The 16,791-nt window shown below is 40.5% G+C and overlaps 1 protein-coding gene across 4 annotated transcripts in view; it reads left to right on the top strand.

Annotated features, from left to right (window-relative positions):
- rnf43 (ring finger protein 43) overlaps positions 1-16,733 on the top strand; it is an 85,385-nt gene extending 68,652 nt beyond the window's left edge. For 3 of the 4 annotated variants that reach the window (XM_086012233.1, XM_086012235.1, XM_086012234.1), the window contains 7 exons: positions 8,013-8,087; positions 8,190-8,324; positions 8,567-8,668; positions 8,938-9,108; positions 10,431-10,533; positions 11,423-12,886; positions 13,447-16,733. In XM_086012233.1, coding sequence (XP_085868359.1) covers positions 8,013-8,087; positions 8,190-8,324; positions 8,567-8,668; positions 8,938-9,108; positions 10,431-10,533; positions 11,423-12,886; positions 13,447-13,472 — 2,076 coding nt within the window. In that variant the 3' untranslated portion in view covers positions 13,473-16,733. Of the gene's footprint in view, positions 1-8,012; positions 8,088-8,189; positions 8,325-8,566; positions 8,669-8,937; positions 9,109-10,430; positions 10,534-11,422; positions 13,109-13,446 lie in introns of those variants that run through there. The other variant, XM_086012232.1, reaches the window with a different exon arrangement.
- The last annotated feature ends 58 nt before the right edge of the window (positions 16,734-16,791 follow it).

The following is a 16,791-nucleotide window of genomic DNA, read 5'->3' as shown; positions in this document are numbered from 1 at the left end:
AAATTGGATCTCACTCACACGGTGTGAGTGCGAGCGTGCGTCCAAGCGTGCGTATTGGAGTCGTGCCTCTCAGGCCCATCGTCACATTTTACTGGCACGGAGATCAGTCCCATCCGCGCCACACTTTAGCCGGCACCTTCCGCCCGCCTCTTTCATGTTTCAAAGATGCGTTAAGCAAGCGATTGCATGTCATGTGGCATTTGGCTCACTCCTGTCACCTTTTGCTGTGCTTTTCAAATCCGCGTCACACCGCACCCGGGCCGGCACGCCGCTAACGAGAGAGAGGGCGAGTGGCGAGAGCAAGAGGTTTGATCCAGCACTGAATGAGCTCAAAAAGATCAGCTGCATCGTTTGAACACACATCGAGTTCCTTTTTCCATGATGGCCTGTCTCTGAATTATGTGTTCATGAATGGGAAGTGCAAGTAGGAGGAGTATGTGATTCAGATCCACCCCTCGGGCTTAATACTTAACCTGAGATTGTAGAATCTGCTCACTTGCCCTGACATGCCGAACGGCCCCTCCTCCTCACGTTCGAACCCCCTCAACCAGCTTACCCTTTACAGTGGCCTCACATCAAAGTCAGTAATGGATACTCAGAAGGGCCGCACCTTTCCCTCCTTCATCCAATTCAACTGCCACTCAGTCACTAGCTAGTGCATAACACACACGGGGAATAATTTGTCATGCAGTTACACTTATGTTGTCATACTTAACTTAATTATGGAGAGTCTACCCATTTCCAAAAACGTCCAATTTACTGTACAGTCTGCCGTTGCTACTTTGCAGTTTAGTTATTGTGGCTTCACTCTATTCTAGGTTTTCATTTGTGACCATAATTTCATCTGTTGCGGTTTTCCCCTCGATATTTTGAACCTTTTCTTCCTATTTTCCTTCCTGGTAGTCATACCGGTCAAAAAAAAAAAAAAAAAAGACTTTTTATTTTTTTTTTTTTTTTTGAGAAGTGGGAAATTTGTTTTATAAAACCAAAAACATGAAGTTTAGAGCTTGTGGACCCCAAAATTCCTGTTCCCTCATTATGGGTGCTTCCGGAAATGCACCCCAATTGTATCACTCAGACCATTCATTAACTCAAAATGTTGCTCAACTGTGCTGTCCGGTTATTCAAAGTGCGCCAAAAACGGACATTGGACATTGATGGAGAGAAATATACGTACGCTTAAATCACACTGAAAAAACAGTCGGAATCACAAATTCGCTAAAATGATAATGTGTCCAATTCAACGATTATCAAACAGGAAATTTCCGATTTTACTTCGGTTTATGTGCCCAAAGGGTTTTGTAGGTTTAAGAAGTATTTTTAATAGACATAACGTCATTCTTGCGGGAGCAATTGTTCAAGTAATAAAAGAGCTTATGTTTGCCTATGACAAGACCAGATTGTTATTTTAACGGTGGAAATAATGTGAAAAAGGATGCCTGCAACGGTAAGTTGTTGAAGTGAACCGTGCAATCGCGTGTAGTAGTTTAAGATGTCTGAGGAAAGGTCAATCGAAAGCATTGTTGTGACATTTACAGTCACTTAATAATAATTTAGTGTACTTGGTGGGCCCTCAACTGTGACCCACATGATTATTACATTCATTCACAAAACGGTGAACTGGAAAGGCTGTAAACAGAAGCCCACCAGTTAGGGTCGGCCATCTATAAAGACTTGCCGTTACCTTTTTAATGATTCCTTTTAATGTGAGCCGGTTCTGTGGCATTGTTCTTTATAGAACTACAACTTGCACGCAGTTTGAGCTGTTGTGTTTTTACCCTGAATGTCTTTGCAGCCTTCCGTTCCTTTGTATGCTACGTGTAGCTAACACGATACGCCAGTGTGTTAATAATAAGCTCCCACCATGCTTGAATATCATGATGGCGACGTAACTACATGTGGCATCTAAACAGATTAGAATGTTGACTTAACAGGACTGGCTTTGGTTTCACATGTTTACAGTTAGCACCCACATAGACGTCTGATAGCACATCATCTTTCCACCACACTAAAGAGGAGGATGTGTCGCGCTTAGCCAGTGCAATCAGCTATTTGCTGCTCTTTTATAGACTGCATAATAGTTCATACGTGTTTAAGTTAGCAACAAATGCCAGTTTTGCTCCACTTCAATCACTTATCACTTGCTAATTGCGTTGACGCATTTTGGTTCGCTTGGAATTTTTACTGTGCGAACGTAAAATGAAACCGGGGCACAGTATTTACAAACACATCCACTGATTATGAGAAAGCGACAGGTGTGAGAGGCTAGTCTTAACTCGACAAAGCTGTTAGGTGAGCCGCTTCACAGATGTGCCTCGCAGTTTTTTTTTGTACAGTCTTTATCAACATTAAGTATTGCGAATAATCGCTGTTGACCAGAAGCAGCCAGACCAGGCAAATGATTATGAAAAAGATAACATTAGTGCTTACTAACCAAGGTAACATCAACAAATGTAAACAACATGCTAACTGTGCCACAAGGTAGCTAGCATAAACTTGAAATTGAAACTCCTTTTCAGTTCTGAATATGAATTTATGCACCTTTGCCCTTCCTGGATGATGATGTTGATTTTTTTTTTTTTGTTTGTTTTTTTTTTAAACCCCTTGTTTGTGTGGTTTTTCTTTTGATGTGTCACCCAAAAAAAAATACCACGGAAAACAAGACAACCTGGACCTCATAAGAGGCGTTTGACATCTCGTGATGTCATGCATGCAGGTGGTTTGAAGTTTTGTGCAATATTTCACTTGATCACTGTAGGAGGAACCCAAGAGCGGGAAAAAAAAAATCTGATTGGTTTTTAAAGTGCAGCAGTCCTTGTGGGTCAAATTCTTTGCATTAAAGTGGATGACCTGTCAAACACAATGTCTACAACATAAATGCAGACTGCACCTGTTTTCAATGCCATTTAACCCTACTATCATCACCACCCGCCCACACCCCTGTCTGCTCCTCATTTAGCCAAGCGGCGTGTCCCTGGGCCGCAGTAATGCTTCCCGTGTGCCGAGCCGCTCTGGAGAAATGACAGGGCAGGGAGAGTCGGCCTCGGGCCTGCAGGCCCACAGCTCTCTACTCTGTCATTAGATACTTTAATGCAACAGCAGCACCACAGCATGCACGCCTCACTCTTCCCCTCGCCTCTCGGCCTTTCTCTTTTTTGCGGACCTCTTTCACTCTCACTCCGTCGTGCCACACATGGGATTGCACTGTGTAATTTGCCCATGCGTTGAATGATGTGGGTAGTCGCACACAAAACAGAACCTGCATGGTCCCCACAAGAAGTATTACGCTTGATTGATTATAAAAGTATAATGAGTCAGTTTTTTTTTTTGTTTTGTTTTTTTCGGTGGAGGGGGGGCTTAAAGATGGCTAAAATTGCTGGATTTTTGTACAAATACACATACAAACAATCCAATTTAGCCCTAAACTTTGACAGTTATATTTAACTCATTCACTGCCAGGCATTTTCAGAACCTCTTTTAGCCTAACGTTTGAAAAAAATGTGGGGAAAAAAATATATAAACAAGTTCCTGGGATTGGATGGCTTAACTGTGAAAAGACAAGTCTATTCATCAATGGCAGTGAATGAGTTATACTGACTAGAATTTCTTGCGTTGTCTTATGTGAGAAGAGTGGACAGCTGCAGAGGACAGCAGACACATGTACAGTACACACAGCATAAACACAAGGTCATCAAACTTAAAAGAGCACTCTTGTGTTGGTCAGTACCAAAGAGGCACGCTGTACTTTTTACTCCAATATAAAATCAATATTCCCCACTGAAACAAACTGAATTTTGATTGTTTTTAGAGAGGTGATAGTTGTGAGTTTGTATTAGTATTTCTTTTATGTTTCATTTCAGCTTAATTTCTATTACTTTTGTATAAGTTTGCCTCACAGTTCAGAGGTTGCGGGTTCGATTCTGGCCCCGGCCTTCCTGTGTGGAGTTTGCTTGTTCTCCCCGTGCCCGCGTGGGTTTTCTCCGGGTACCTCTCACATTGCAAAAACACGCATGGTAGGTTAATTGATCACTCCAAATTTCCCCCAGGTGTGATTGTGAGTGTGAATGTTTGTTTGTCTGTGTGTGCCCTTCGATGCCAGCTCACCGGCTCGCGGACCACACTTCAGCAGCGAGGTAAACAAACAGCGCTGGCGGATCTCAAGCAGGCCACCCACTGAAGGAGAGGGCAGATCACTAGCTCGATGTGATGTTTATTCAATAGGAGCTGCGATTAGTGCAAACGGCCAGCGAGTGTTGCTCATACTGAGGTGTTGCAAATATTCCTGCTTGCTTTGTTTATGTGCTTTATGCTTGCGAATCCGTTTTTTTTTTTTTTTTTTTCCTGTCTAAAGTCAACGTGATGCTGTGAGGAAAATCTCGTATGTAGCAATTCATTGTTTGGCCGATGGGGCAGGCATGATTGAGCTCTCTTAATGTCTGCATAGCAACAAGTGGTTACTCAACTCTAGTTAATGTTTTGTACTTTTATAACGGACCACAAAATATTTGTTTCCGTGCACTTGCTGTTGGAAGTGAATTAAGAATTTGTGTGGGTGGAAAAACTACTACACTACATGGTTGAAGTGACCCATTTCAAAAGATTCTCCTAATGTAGTCTAGGGATAGCCACTCATCCACATAGCAAAAAAAAAAGACATTTAAAAGACACGATGAATCAAGTATTCTCAGATCAGAATCAGGCCTTGGATGAAAATGAGAATTAGAATGTGAGTACACTAAGTTGCCACAGCGCCAGTCGATGACATAATACACACTAGGACCAAAATAACACTTCCAGAGTGGGTTAGGAGAGAGTCCTGTAATATTACATGTACAGTATATACGCATGTTTAGTAGTGGATTTATTGCTCCATCATTGCTTTTCATATGAAAACACTCTGGTGTATATGTATATATTTATATACAGTATTTACACCCCGTGTACACTAACATCAAAATTGTACATACCTAACTTCACAAGTGTCAACACAGGGCACTGAAAACACAGGCGTAAACAATGATATGTAAATATTGTAAATAGTCATCATTATATAGTGTTTAGTCAGCCTGGGCTCGCCATCATTGATTTAATTGAGGGAAACCTGTAATTTAGCATAATTAGAACATATTAATTTATTTTGTCTTTTGGCTGTAGTTTAGTTTTGTAGCTGGTATTTGATGTTCATTTGTGTCGTCTGAGCAGATTCGGATGTGTATAATTGAGCGTTTTGTGTGATGACATTAATATTTTATCGGCGGGGTACATTCCTTCTGTGCACTTGCAATGGCATATCCGATGTGTATCTGATTTTGATCAACATTTGGAAGAGGCCTGATTCTGATTATATTCGTTCTTTTCCGTTTACACTGCCATGATGACGTGTATCTGTATAGTATCAGTTGAAAGCAAAAAAAAGTTGTTTTTTTTTAAATGAATTGCATCACTTGAAATATAATCCAGCCCTAAAGACCATCATCATCAAGATATGTTGTTTTTTTTTTCTCCACTAATGAGGCCACACCTCACCTTGGCCCATGCACGTCCTGCAATTACTGCTCTGATGAAACAAGGAAATATCTGGCACCGGAGTTGGATACCACATTAAAAAAAAGATATAGTTTACTGTCAATGTGATATCTTTTCATTTTTGCGAGACCCTAAACTTGATTTATGTGTGTTGAGAGGGCAAAGCGTAGGAGAGGTTCGTTTACAACACCGCATGTACACAAAGGAAGTGTCTGTACCTTCCATGTCATGTATTAACTTTCCCTTTTTGTCGTGTTCAAAAATGTTTGGCGTCCAACACAAACTAGGTTTTTCATTAACTTGTGAAATGGATCAACTGAGTGATGCGTTTACCTCAGCATGCCTGCCTGCCCTGTGAATGTGTATTTGGCACTGCCGATTCGGTTAGCTTGCGTCTCCTCATTAGACGCCTGCCGCTAGACAGCATGCGATGAAACACTTGTGAAAAGGTGGTGTTTTGTTTTCGCGCTCTCCTCCGGTGATGCCTGCGAAAGCGTTTGTGAGCTTTTGTAAATAGTACAAACATTGTTGAAAGCGCAGTCGCCCTCACACAGAGATGGCCTCTCAGGTCAATCCACCTCTCGTTGAGAAGGAGCGGGCCTTTTTCTCTCTCCTGCCGCCTTCATCCCAAAATATAGTGGAATTTGGAAATTCTGGCTCACACTCTGTTATTCCATCGTTACAGTGATCCATTTTTTAACTTATGTGCAATTGAACGTTTCTTGCTCGTTTTCAACTCGCATCACTGTCTGACTACAGCTCGACTGCTTTGCTATGCTCTCATTGCTTTCTTAGCAATGTTTTCAGCTGTAACATGCAGCTGCTTTGGGATAAAAGGCTCTCACTTGAGAGCCAGACAGAGGAATGAGTAAACAAGAAACTGCTTGGGAAAAAACAGACAGGAATCCAACTAGAAAATCAACAAAATATATGCATCTGTTACCCGAAACCTCAATTACCTGCCCAATAAGCATGCATGGATTAATGGACTATAAAAAACAATTATTGAAGCAATTGCATTCCTTGTGTTGGCATTATGAACTAATTGGAGACGGTCGAACGAAGTTTTGTTAGACAGGTGAAGAGAACTGACTTGGAGCCAAAAAGCATTACAAATGCACCTTTACACCTCAGATGCGACTAACTGCCTGGGAATGCAGTGGGAAAGTGCTAACTGAGAAATACAGAATGTACTAATATTGTTCTTTTTGCAAATTCAATTATTTCTACCACGTCACATTATTGGTGCCGTTATATAGGGTTTAGGAATATGTGGCAATAATACATGAGTGACATTATAACCTGGTAGTCTAACAAACAATAAACGTTGGTTAATTTAAATAAAACAGAGACTTATTTTATGAAATTTACTACTGATTATTTTTAACAAAGATGCAAAGCAGTTGAGAATAACACTTGCCTTAGAGCAGTCCCTTAAGTCTTAACAAAGTGTCCACAAATAAATAATCGGTGATTAAATATTTTTTTAAACCCGTAGTAAAGGTAATGACCTAGAGTCGTTTATTGAGTCTTAACAAAGTGTGAACAGTCAAATGACTCCTCTCCGTATGCTATAATTTTGCCTGCATGACTCCTCATAACTTCTTTCGCCCACTCGGCAATAACAGTCACGCTCGTCAACGTTATGAGAAAGTTTTTGGTCATGCAGCAAGTTGGTACTGTGGCTGTATAGATTCACAGGAACACTTTTTCAAAGGGGAGCCGAACATGTGTTGAGGACATACTCTCATTACGTGACTGCCACCTAGTGACATTTTAGTGCTGTCGTTACGTTTAAGTGGCATGTATGCAAGTGATTTTGTGAGCAATGTTTTTTTATATTTATATTCAACCATTTCCCCCCCCCAAAAAAATCCATTTTGATAACTTGACACAACAACACGTTTTATTTTTCATAGCAAGAGGTAGAGTAGCTTGCGTTGGCCCAGGCATTTGTTACCAAAGCAATGTGTTCCCATATTGCTAACATTGTGAACTGGTTTACAAAAAAAATGCTAAATACGAACGAACTGAAAAAAATACACCTCACCTGTATGTGTTTTGACCGATTAGATGGAGGATTTTTAGAAGCTGGTGGTTTTTAAGATCTAACGCATTCGCCCAAAAAACGTTCTTGGAGTCAACATCAGCAAACATTTGTCTTAGTTGGGGACTGCCTTGCTTTTCTGAATATATAGCACTTGTCCCTGTTTTTTTTTCAGTTTTATTTATATATTTTTAAGTCCCCAAGATTTATATATATATAAATAATATAACTTGAGATCTGAATCATGGTTGACTTTTCCTCTCTATATGTACATCTTTGTTGTGGGATTGAAAGGAAAAAAAATAATCTATTTTGAGAAAATAAGGAGTAAATAACAGATAGCTGTGTTAAAATGAAAAAAAGTTTAAAATTGAAAAAAAAATTGTCAAAGTACAAACACCTGAACAATCTACTTAATGTCCTGTGCCTTTTCCTGCAGGCCCGCATGGCACTGGAAAAGGGAGCTCAGGCGGTTATTTTCGATGTCAGCGATGACGTCAACGCGGCTGCCGAGGTGAGTGTGAAGGCGCCACGGCCTGTACTTATGTCAAAACAAAGATGATCCTTAGTTCTGTGGTATTTCTGCATCTTTATTACTTGCGCAACCGTTATTCAGCTGAGAGAAACAGAATCCCTTCCCCGGCCGGTCGTGCTAGTGGATGCTGAGGATGCGGAGGAGTTGATGGCTCTGGTCAACAAGAACGAGGAGGCTAAAGTTCGTATTGAGATACTGGTGGAGCAGCCCAGATGGGTAAGCACACCCACACAGCTGCAAGACTCTCTGAGCTAAATGGACTTTTAGTGTGTGATTTTGTACATGAGAATGTATTATTGCAGACTGAGTATTTGAAAAAGTGGCCCCATTATCACAAACACTTACATGGACATCACATGGCAACTGTTGCCCTCTCTTCCTTTTTTTTTTTTTTTTTTAATTGCACGACGCAGTCTGTATTAAATTAATTCATGAATTAATATTTGCTCCATTTTCAGCCACATTATAACGTGGGTATCCTGCTCACCATTGTCTTGGCTGTCGTGACCATCATCCTCATCTTTGCTTTCCGCTATAAGTGCAAGTCCAATAGAACTTGGGTAAGTGAAACCAGCAACACTGTTACAAATGTAAATCTTGGACCCTCAGCCCGGAAAACCATTTGAGCATTTATTCAATATTTTGGATATTCTAGTCTACTTCTGACCTCACTAATAGGACAACTTTGGCATACATGTTACTAGTGAGGCAAAACTGTACTAGTTGACATCTGTATGCTACTAGCACTTAAGCAGGATATCAAGGATGTGGGATAAATGCTCAAACAGCCTTTCCGTAAGCCTTCTAACTTGTACCCTTGATTATGCAGGACTCGGTGCATCAGCAGACCATGCGGGCAATTAGTCGATTGGAGACTAAAACCTACATCTCTCAGGGGTGCTCAGGCTCACAGCGCCCCCGTGGGGCCTGGGGTTCAGCGAGCAGCTCCAACTCCACCCCAGTATGTGCTATCTGTCTGGAGGAGTTCCAGGATGGTCAGGTAAGAGGAAATAAGCACAGGGGTGCCTGTACTTAAGATATAATTAGAGCTGGGTGATTCCGGGGGGGGGGAGAAAAAAAAAAACGATCACGATTATTTTGATTGATAATGAAATCACGTTTGATTAAATATGATTATTTATTGATTTCAAAACTTGGTATGTATTCAACTACCAAAAGACACCTACTCAAAACTGCCATCATAGCCTCAGTCCCTGCATCCCTGCACATTTAACACTTCATTCTTAAACACTCCATTATTTTTGTCAAAAACAAAATGACGTAGATATCATGTGAAATGCAAGCCTCTTGCATTTTCATTCTCCTGCATCCACACCATTTCTGCATTGCATCTTTGCACACATTCAAACCGTTAACATGCATCTCCCTTATCCCTGAATCATATTTATTTTATCTTATTTTGTTGTTCTTTTTTTATTTTCACAAGTTTTGGGGCTTACTGGGCTAACCGACCCCTCGTACCGTATTTCGCGCCATATCATGTGGAAATGTGTATTAATACGGCAATAACAATTCCTTGAATCCTTGAAAAATTTAATTTTAAATATAACTTGAAAATAAATTAATTACAAAGTAAAATAAGAATATACTACAATTATAGCAATAAAAAAAACTGCAAATAAAAATAAGTTGTCTGTTCTCGCTGCACATGTGTTGGCCTCTTAGGGGCAGTATGGTGCCGCGCATGAAGTACACACTTGACCATAAGAAGAGTAAAAGAAGAAAGTTGCGATTGAGCTCTATTAATATTGGGAAGATGTGCCTTTGGGTATAGTTATATTAGTTTTATCTATGTGTTCCTGCAGTGTTTGTGTGTGAATATTTGCTCATTGCAGCGATATCACTCCCGAAAGTCGATGCTAATTTCATTTTAGTCAATAGTAGTTTACATTGATTGTATAGCATTAGCCTTGCCAATATTTTTTAAACGAAGCATGTCTTATCTTTAAATATACAATGCGTGTAATTATTTTTGTTATATGTTTAGTTTTACAGTAAACTCCATTTGGGGTGTCATTAAACAATTGAAAGCACCCTCAGGGAGGGCAGAATCGCGTACCGTCACACACTTGCTGCGCATGTAACACGGTGCATTCAGGGTACTTTCAAAACATCGGGCACTTGCAAACTCGCTACGCCGTTAGGCACAGTAATCGTTTTTCTTCGATTGGAATGATTTTAAGATCTAGAATAGCCAAAATCACAATCAGGATTCAATTTTGATTCATTGCCTAGCCCTAGATATAATATAGATATAATTTGTTCTTATTAACAACCATCTCTCTATTATTTTTACCCAAGCATCTCAGGATCATCTCCTGCGCTCATGAGTTTCATAAAGATTGTGTTGATCCCTGGCTGCTGCAGCACCGCACCTGTCCTCTGTGCATGCACAACATCATGGGTGAGGATAAACCCATTTTCACACAATCTAATGAGATCTAATACAACAGCTGGGTCCAAAAAGAACTAGAACCTTACTTAATAGAGTGCATTTCTCTGCAAAGGCTGACCTCCTCACAAAGGTAAAAAAAAAAAAAAAAAAAAAAAGTTTTTAAATAGGTTAAATAAAGGGGTTTCCCGCACTTGTGTTTGATCGTTTGCCTGGTGATTAGTTTGCAGTTACTTCCTTGTTCGTTGAGGATCAAGAAGGTATGCTACAAATGAAAAAGAAAGCGCGGTTACATTTGTTTACTCTGGTTGCCAAATTGAGTTGAGTCAGACAACAAAAATGGTTTGCATCCAAACCTTTGTTGACACTCAGAGAACGTTTTTCTTTGGTGAGTTGGTTTTAATTGACAATGGTGTGTACCAACACAGCCTCATATTTGGGCGTGTTTGTTGTGCTTTGGTCACACCAGTAATTTCGAACAACTATGCCATGGCACGTTAGCAATAAACCCGTGTATCCACTTTTTTGTGATGTTTTTTTTTTTTTTTTTGATTGTGTGTATAGGAATCTCGTGTGTAAAATATGTGCTTTAGCTCAGTCAAGGTTTAAAGCACCGTCTTTTACTACATCATACAACACTGTTGCTATTATGAACTCATATTGGTTCTCATTAGATTATACAGGTGTACCAAATGTGGCCTATGAGTGGAAGTAGATGCTAAAAGCATTGTTGGGATTGGTCTATTCTCTTCTCATTGGTCATCAAATTCCATTTTTTTCCATGTTATTATTTATTACCCTTTGGAATCAGTTTATTATGAATTTAAGATATGAGCATAAGTCTATGATGTGAGCATAATGTTAGCGTTGCTTGTGTTGTAACTATGGTTGTAATCCACAGGGACGGAAAGACATGCCCAGAGGAACAGACTACAGTCAAGTCCAGAACAGCGTTTCCTCCACCCGCAACCTTACAGCAGTCTACGAAACCACCCGTTCCCCCAACATGACATCCCTTTCTCTATGAGGCCCCACTATCCGCGTGGACCGTCCGGCTCGTATCCCTCTGTTGGCCACTACAATTCCGCTTCTCCCATGGACAACCAAACGCTACGTTTGCACACCGGCAGGCCGCTGGGTGCCCCCTGCGGGTACCACCTTCCGGCAGATGGTCCCAGGAGGGCCCACAGGACCGGGGGTAACTGCAGGACTTCTACTCACCACTACGCCCCCCGCCGGTCCTGTCACACCTACCGCTCATCATGTCCGGCTCAGCGCAGTGCCTCCAACTCCAGAGTGCACCACACCGCCTCAGCCGCCCCGCAGGGCCGCGGAGTGGCGGCCCGCGGCCGACTGGACGAGGGCAGCTGCTCCGGCGGCAGCTACCACACGGACCGCAGTGGATACTTGGCCGACGGTCCGGCGAGTGACTCGAGCTCGGGGCCGTGCCACGGCTCCTCCAGCGACTCGGTTCTGAACTGTACCGACGTGTCCTTGCAGGGAGTTTACGGCAGCTGGTCCACTTTCCGCAGCTCGCTGAGTAGCGACTACGATCCCTTTGTGTATTACGGGCCGGGCTCTGTGGAAGTTGAAGCCCAGGCCCGGCCCAGGTCTCTGGATTCTGTGGTCAACAAAGCCGGCTGCCCTGAGGAACAACCTCAGACTGTGTTTAGCCACATCCACTACCACCGCCATAGACACCACCACTATGAGGACGGGGATCACAGCCAGGGCCCAAGCAGAGGCTCAGATGAGGAGCAGGGGGCCACTGCAGCCGCGGCCCCTCCCGCACTGGTCATGGATAAAGACTCGCCCGTTGCCCCCCCTAAGCCCAGTCAATGCCAGCGCCAAAAACCAGACTGTACACATCTGCCCAGTTCTGGGACAGAAGGTCGGGATCAGGACCCAAGCACGTCTTCGGGGCCTTCTGTCCTGGTGTCGTCCATCCCCTTACATCTACAAACCCACTGCTGCCACCAGGGGCACCCTCCCACAGCTCTGGGGCGGAGCTGTGTGCGAGACCACCCCTCTGTTCGCTTCCATCAGAGCTTGGACCTTCAGGATGATCGGAGCGTCCGCATCCACTTCGGCCAAGGCCCGGGCTTCTGCTGCTCTCCCCCTGAACTGCACCCCGCCCTCCTTCCCGTGCCTCTAATTCTGGACTCGGGAGGTATAGACGACTGGCCCTGCTGTGCCGGAGCTCATGTTGTGTGGCAAAAGCGGGTGCAGGAGGCCCATTCCGAGCCTCATCTCCTGGGGACCAAGTCGTCTATTGAGAGACCTCCTTGCAGGTCCCACCATGGCCTTGCCGTAGACCGCAACACAGACATTTGTTTATACTGCCAAAAAATGTACCACAATCAGGGTGGGTGTTGCCACTTTTTTGACCCGTTATAACATGACCAACTCTGCTTTATTGCAACATAATTTTTGTTGAGGAGCACAGATTCATCAATGTTTTGTTGTTTTTATGTTTTACATTGGTTAACCTCTTCTTATACTTTGTTGACAGTAGAAATTGTTACAAAAGGGCCGTGCAGCACATCTGCCACATGAATCACCCCTTCATCAGTTGTCATTTCAGACTTTGGGTTTCTACTTCCTTAAATTTACAATATTATATATATACACATATATATATATACACATATATGTACACACATATGTATATATATATGTGTGCATATATATATATATATATATATATATATATATATATATATATATATATATATATATATATATATATATATATATATATATATATATATATGTATGTGTGTATACATACATATACATATGTATATATATATATATATATGTATGTGTGTATACATACATATACATATGTATATATATTTGTAGAGCCATTGTTTCTTATCTAAGTGTGTGGTTGAATAAAACTTTTGTTTTATGTGTCTACAGGATCTGAAGAGGAGTCTGGTGTGTAAGAACTTGTTTCCCTAATAAGACGCTGCTATACAGGAGCCACAATGGATGATCGTCTTAGTTGCTCGCACTCTTGCCTGCTGCCACGTGCAGTCATTCTGCTTGCCAAGTCTTTCCCGACATCCCCAAGGATTCACATCACGATCCCTCTCCAGAATGTCTCATTTATATCATTTCGTTTGGAATGCCAGATGACAAGATTCTGGGCTAAATCACGGAGAAAAAAAATGATCACCAACACAAATTCAGTGCTTTGCATGGACCATGAAGTTGACGGGGAACACGCCACAAAGGGGGTTGAAATGTGGAAAAGAGCTCTTGTTCTGGCTGTTGACACTTAATGTGTGCGTGCCTCCCCTAATTCAGAACAACTTCATTTGCTCACCGCGGTACCTTCAGTCACTTGCGCGATCCTCATCTTGCTCTTTGCTGAGTCCAGCCTCAGCTGATCAAACTTCTCTCTAAGCCTACCTCAGCTCGGAATTTGTCTTGCCACACACACAGGGTTTTCTTTCAAGGTACTGCTGTAGTTTTTGTTGTTGTTGTTGTTGTTGTTGTTTATTTTATCTCATCCAAGTAGCTCCCGCAACCTAAAAAGATAACATATTGCTAATCTGGCAGAAGGAACGGTTGATTAAGATGAAAGTTCAGTGAGGTTGCTGAGCCTTCTCTGGGCCTTGTTTTCATTACAGTACTTCAATAATGGCAGCTCCTTTCGGCATTTTTTTTTTGTGTGTTTGTTTTTTTTTTTTTGTACAATATTCTTTTAATTTTTCAAAATGACTGAATAGTGTTGACACCATGACGAGCAACTGTCCCGTTGGCACTTTGCTTCAGAGGGATGATCAGCTTTTATGATCTTTTCTGCTCAATTCATTTTTTTTCCCCCGCCTAATCTTCTCCAGCAACTGCGGCTCCTCAAAATTGTTCTGCATTCGAAAACACGCCGTGCCTTTTTAATCATCTTCCTACACGTGTAATAAAGCCTGCACAAGAGGCAGACTTTACCGTCTACCTCTGCATGGTGCCGTAGCTCAGAAGTACCACATGCTATTCACATGATGCATGAAGCTAATAATAAGGGGAGGATGCTGAGGAATGTCTCAGCAAGTGCCAAACACTGGAAAATAATTCAGTTTAATCACGGTTAATTAAAAAGTTAGGGCCACACTGAAAAAATGATAATCGGGTTGGGGGCGCGGGGTTCTTCGGTGTGAGTCGTCGGTTCTGTTCCTACAGTGGCAACATAAACCCAAAATTGTACAAAAGCCGCAACAAAGAAATGGAAAAAAACTAAGCATAGCAGTAACAAAGCATGCTTTATTGAGAGACGTATTTTGAAGCTAGGTAACGTTTGTAATTTCAAAATGTCATGCGTAAGGGCAAAAAAATAAAATAAAAAATCGTCCAAGAAAGCAATCATACAATTACGAGAATGGAATAGTGACTCCAAGTGGAAATATTGTAAGGCTATTACAAGGATGAAAGTGAACAATTCCAAGCATGAAGTACAATTATTTCAAGACAAAAACATTTTATTTTTATGAAAATGTATTATTATATAGATATTTTTTCTGAGCATAGAGTTGTAAATACCTCGCGGTATTAAAAACAAGGATATTTAATTTTACAAGAAAACAAATAATTTGTACGAAAATGAAAAAATAGATTACAATAAAATCTTTTGACTGTATGAGGATAAAGATGTAATCTGTAGAGGAAAAAAAATGTTTTACCTCTACTTAAATTGCAAAATACCTGCTGTTTCACTTTAGTGCTCCACACAATGAAAGTGTCACATGTAAATGCGAAGTTACTTCTTCGAGGCTGTGTTGATTTGTGGTTAACAAATATTATAACTACCATCATTATTATGAGTTTTTGTTAGCAAAGTATGACTTTTTGTCTTTGTCTTGGAATATTATAACTTTATTCTTGAAATAGTTTTGAGGGTTTTTTATATATATATATATATATATATATAGATATATATATAGATATATATATATATATACATATACATATATATATATACATATACATATACATATATAGATACATATACATATATATATATACATATACATATATATATATATATACATATATACATATATATATATATAACATTTCAATGTTACTCCCGTAATACAGCAACTTGAGTTCCTTAACATACCAAAATGTTGCTTTTCAGTGTGGCCCTTAATACTCCTTAGTAGACATTTAACCATGATAATATTTTGAAACTGTAAAAATGCTGATACAAAGTTGACAATCTTCTGCGTGGATATCCCCTACTTTACTTTGACAAAGGGCAGTTCGACTGCAGATACGCTACAGTCCCAACACCCATTAAAACTCGTGGGCATTGCAATGTAACTAACTTGTAGCACTTAGCAGAGCCTCATATGTGTCTTATGCGTTTATAAGCCACATTGCAGATGTTCTCTGCTCTGTGTGGCCAACCAAGGAGGTCAAATCTTGAAAACAGTGCCCCTATAGAACGTTTCCTTTTTTCTTATACCTCCCCCTACCTTCAATGAAAGTGGTCATGATTTTGGACGCAAAAGGACAATCATGCATAAATGCTGAAGCTTTTCAATATGCCTACACTAATAGCCCCCAGCTAAACAATCCGGGTGTCCCTGCCCTTTATTGTCTGTTGTCGATTATTCTGCCATGGACGAGACTGAATTAAAACCAGCACTTTGGGTGAAAGCACATGTATACAGAATCCAGAAAAAAAACAATACTACATATGCATTTAGACAAAAAAAAAAAAGAAACAAACCCAAAAGGCAGAACACACAAATTTCATGCAATTTCAAACAATTGTTTTTGTGTATGTTTTGCAATAATTTTAAGCTTACACTGCCTTTTCTAATAGAGTGCAAAAAAATAAATCCCTCCAACGCCAAGGGATCTGTCAGTATGTTTTACTTTAGTACAAAGAGTACAAGAGAAATATGTATATATGTATATATGTGTATATGTATATATATATATGTGTATATGTATATATATATATATATGTGTATATGTATATATACATATACATATGATATAGATAGATACATTTCAAAATGGTGACATGTCACTGATATATTTATTTACTAATATATTTATCCATTTGTCCAGGTTTGAAAGGGTGGTTTCTGTATAGGACAATTTTTTTTTTCTGTATGGAAACTAACCAGTGCCATCGCAAATGTATCAACCTGTCTTCATTCCAAATATATGCAAATAAATTATTTTGAAATAAATCTTATGGCTATATTTTCCTGCATGACAAATATTCATTCATCACACGCTTGTCTAGAT

This window comes from Filicampus tigris, chromosome 17 (genome assembly GCF_054856515.1).
Source record: "Filicampus tigris isolate MCC_2025a chromosome 17, RoL_Ftig_1.0, whole genome shotgun sequence".
Classification (NCBI taxonomy): Eukaryota; Metazoa; Chordata; class Actinopteri; order Syngnathiformes; family Syngnathidae; genus Filicampus; species Filicampus tigris.
This window is presented reverse-complemented; position numbering and strand designations above follow the sequence as displayed.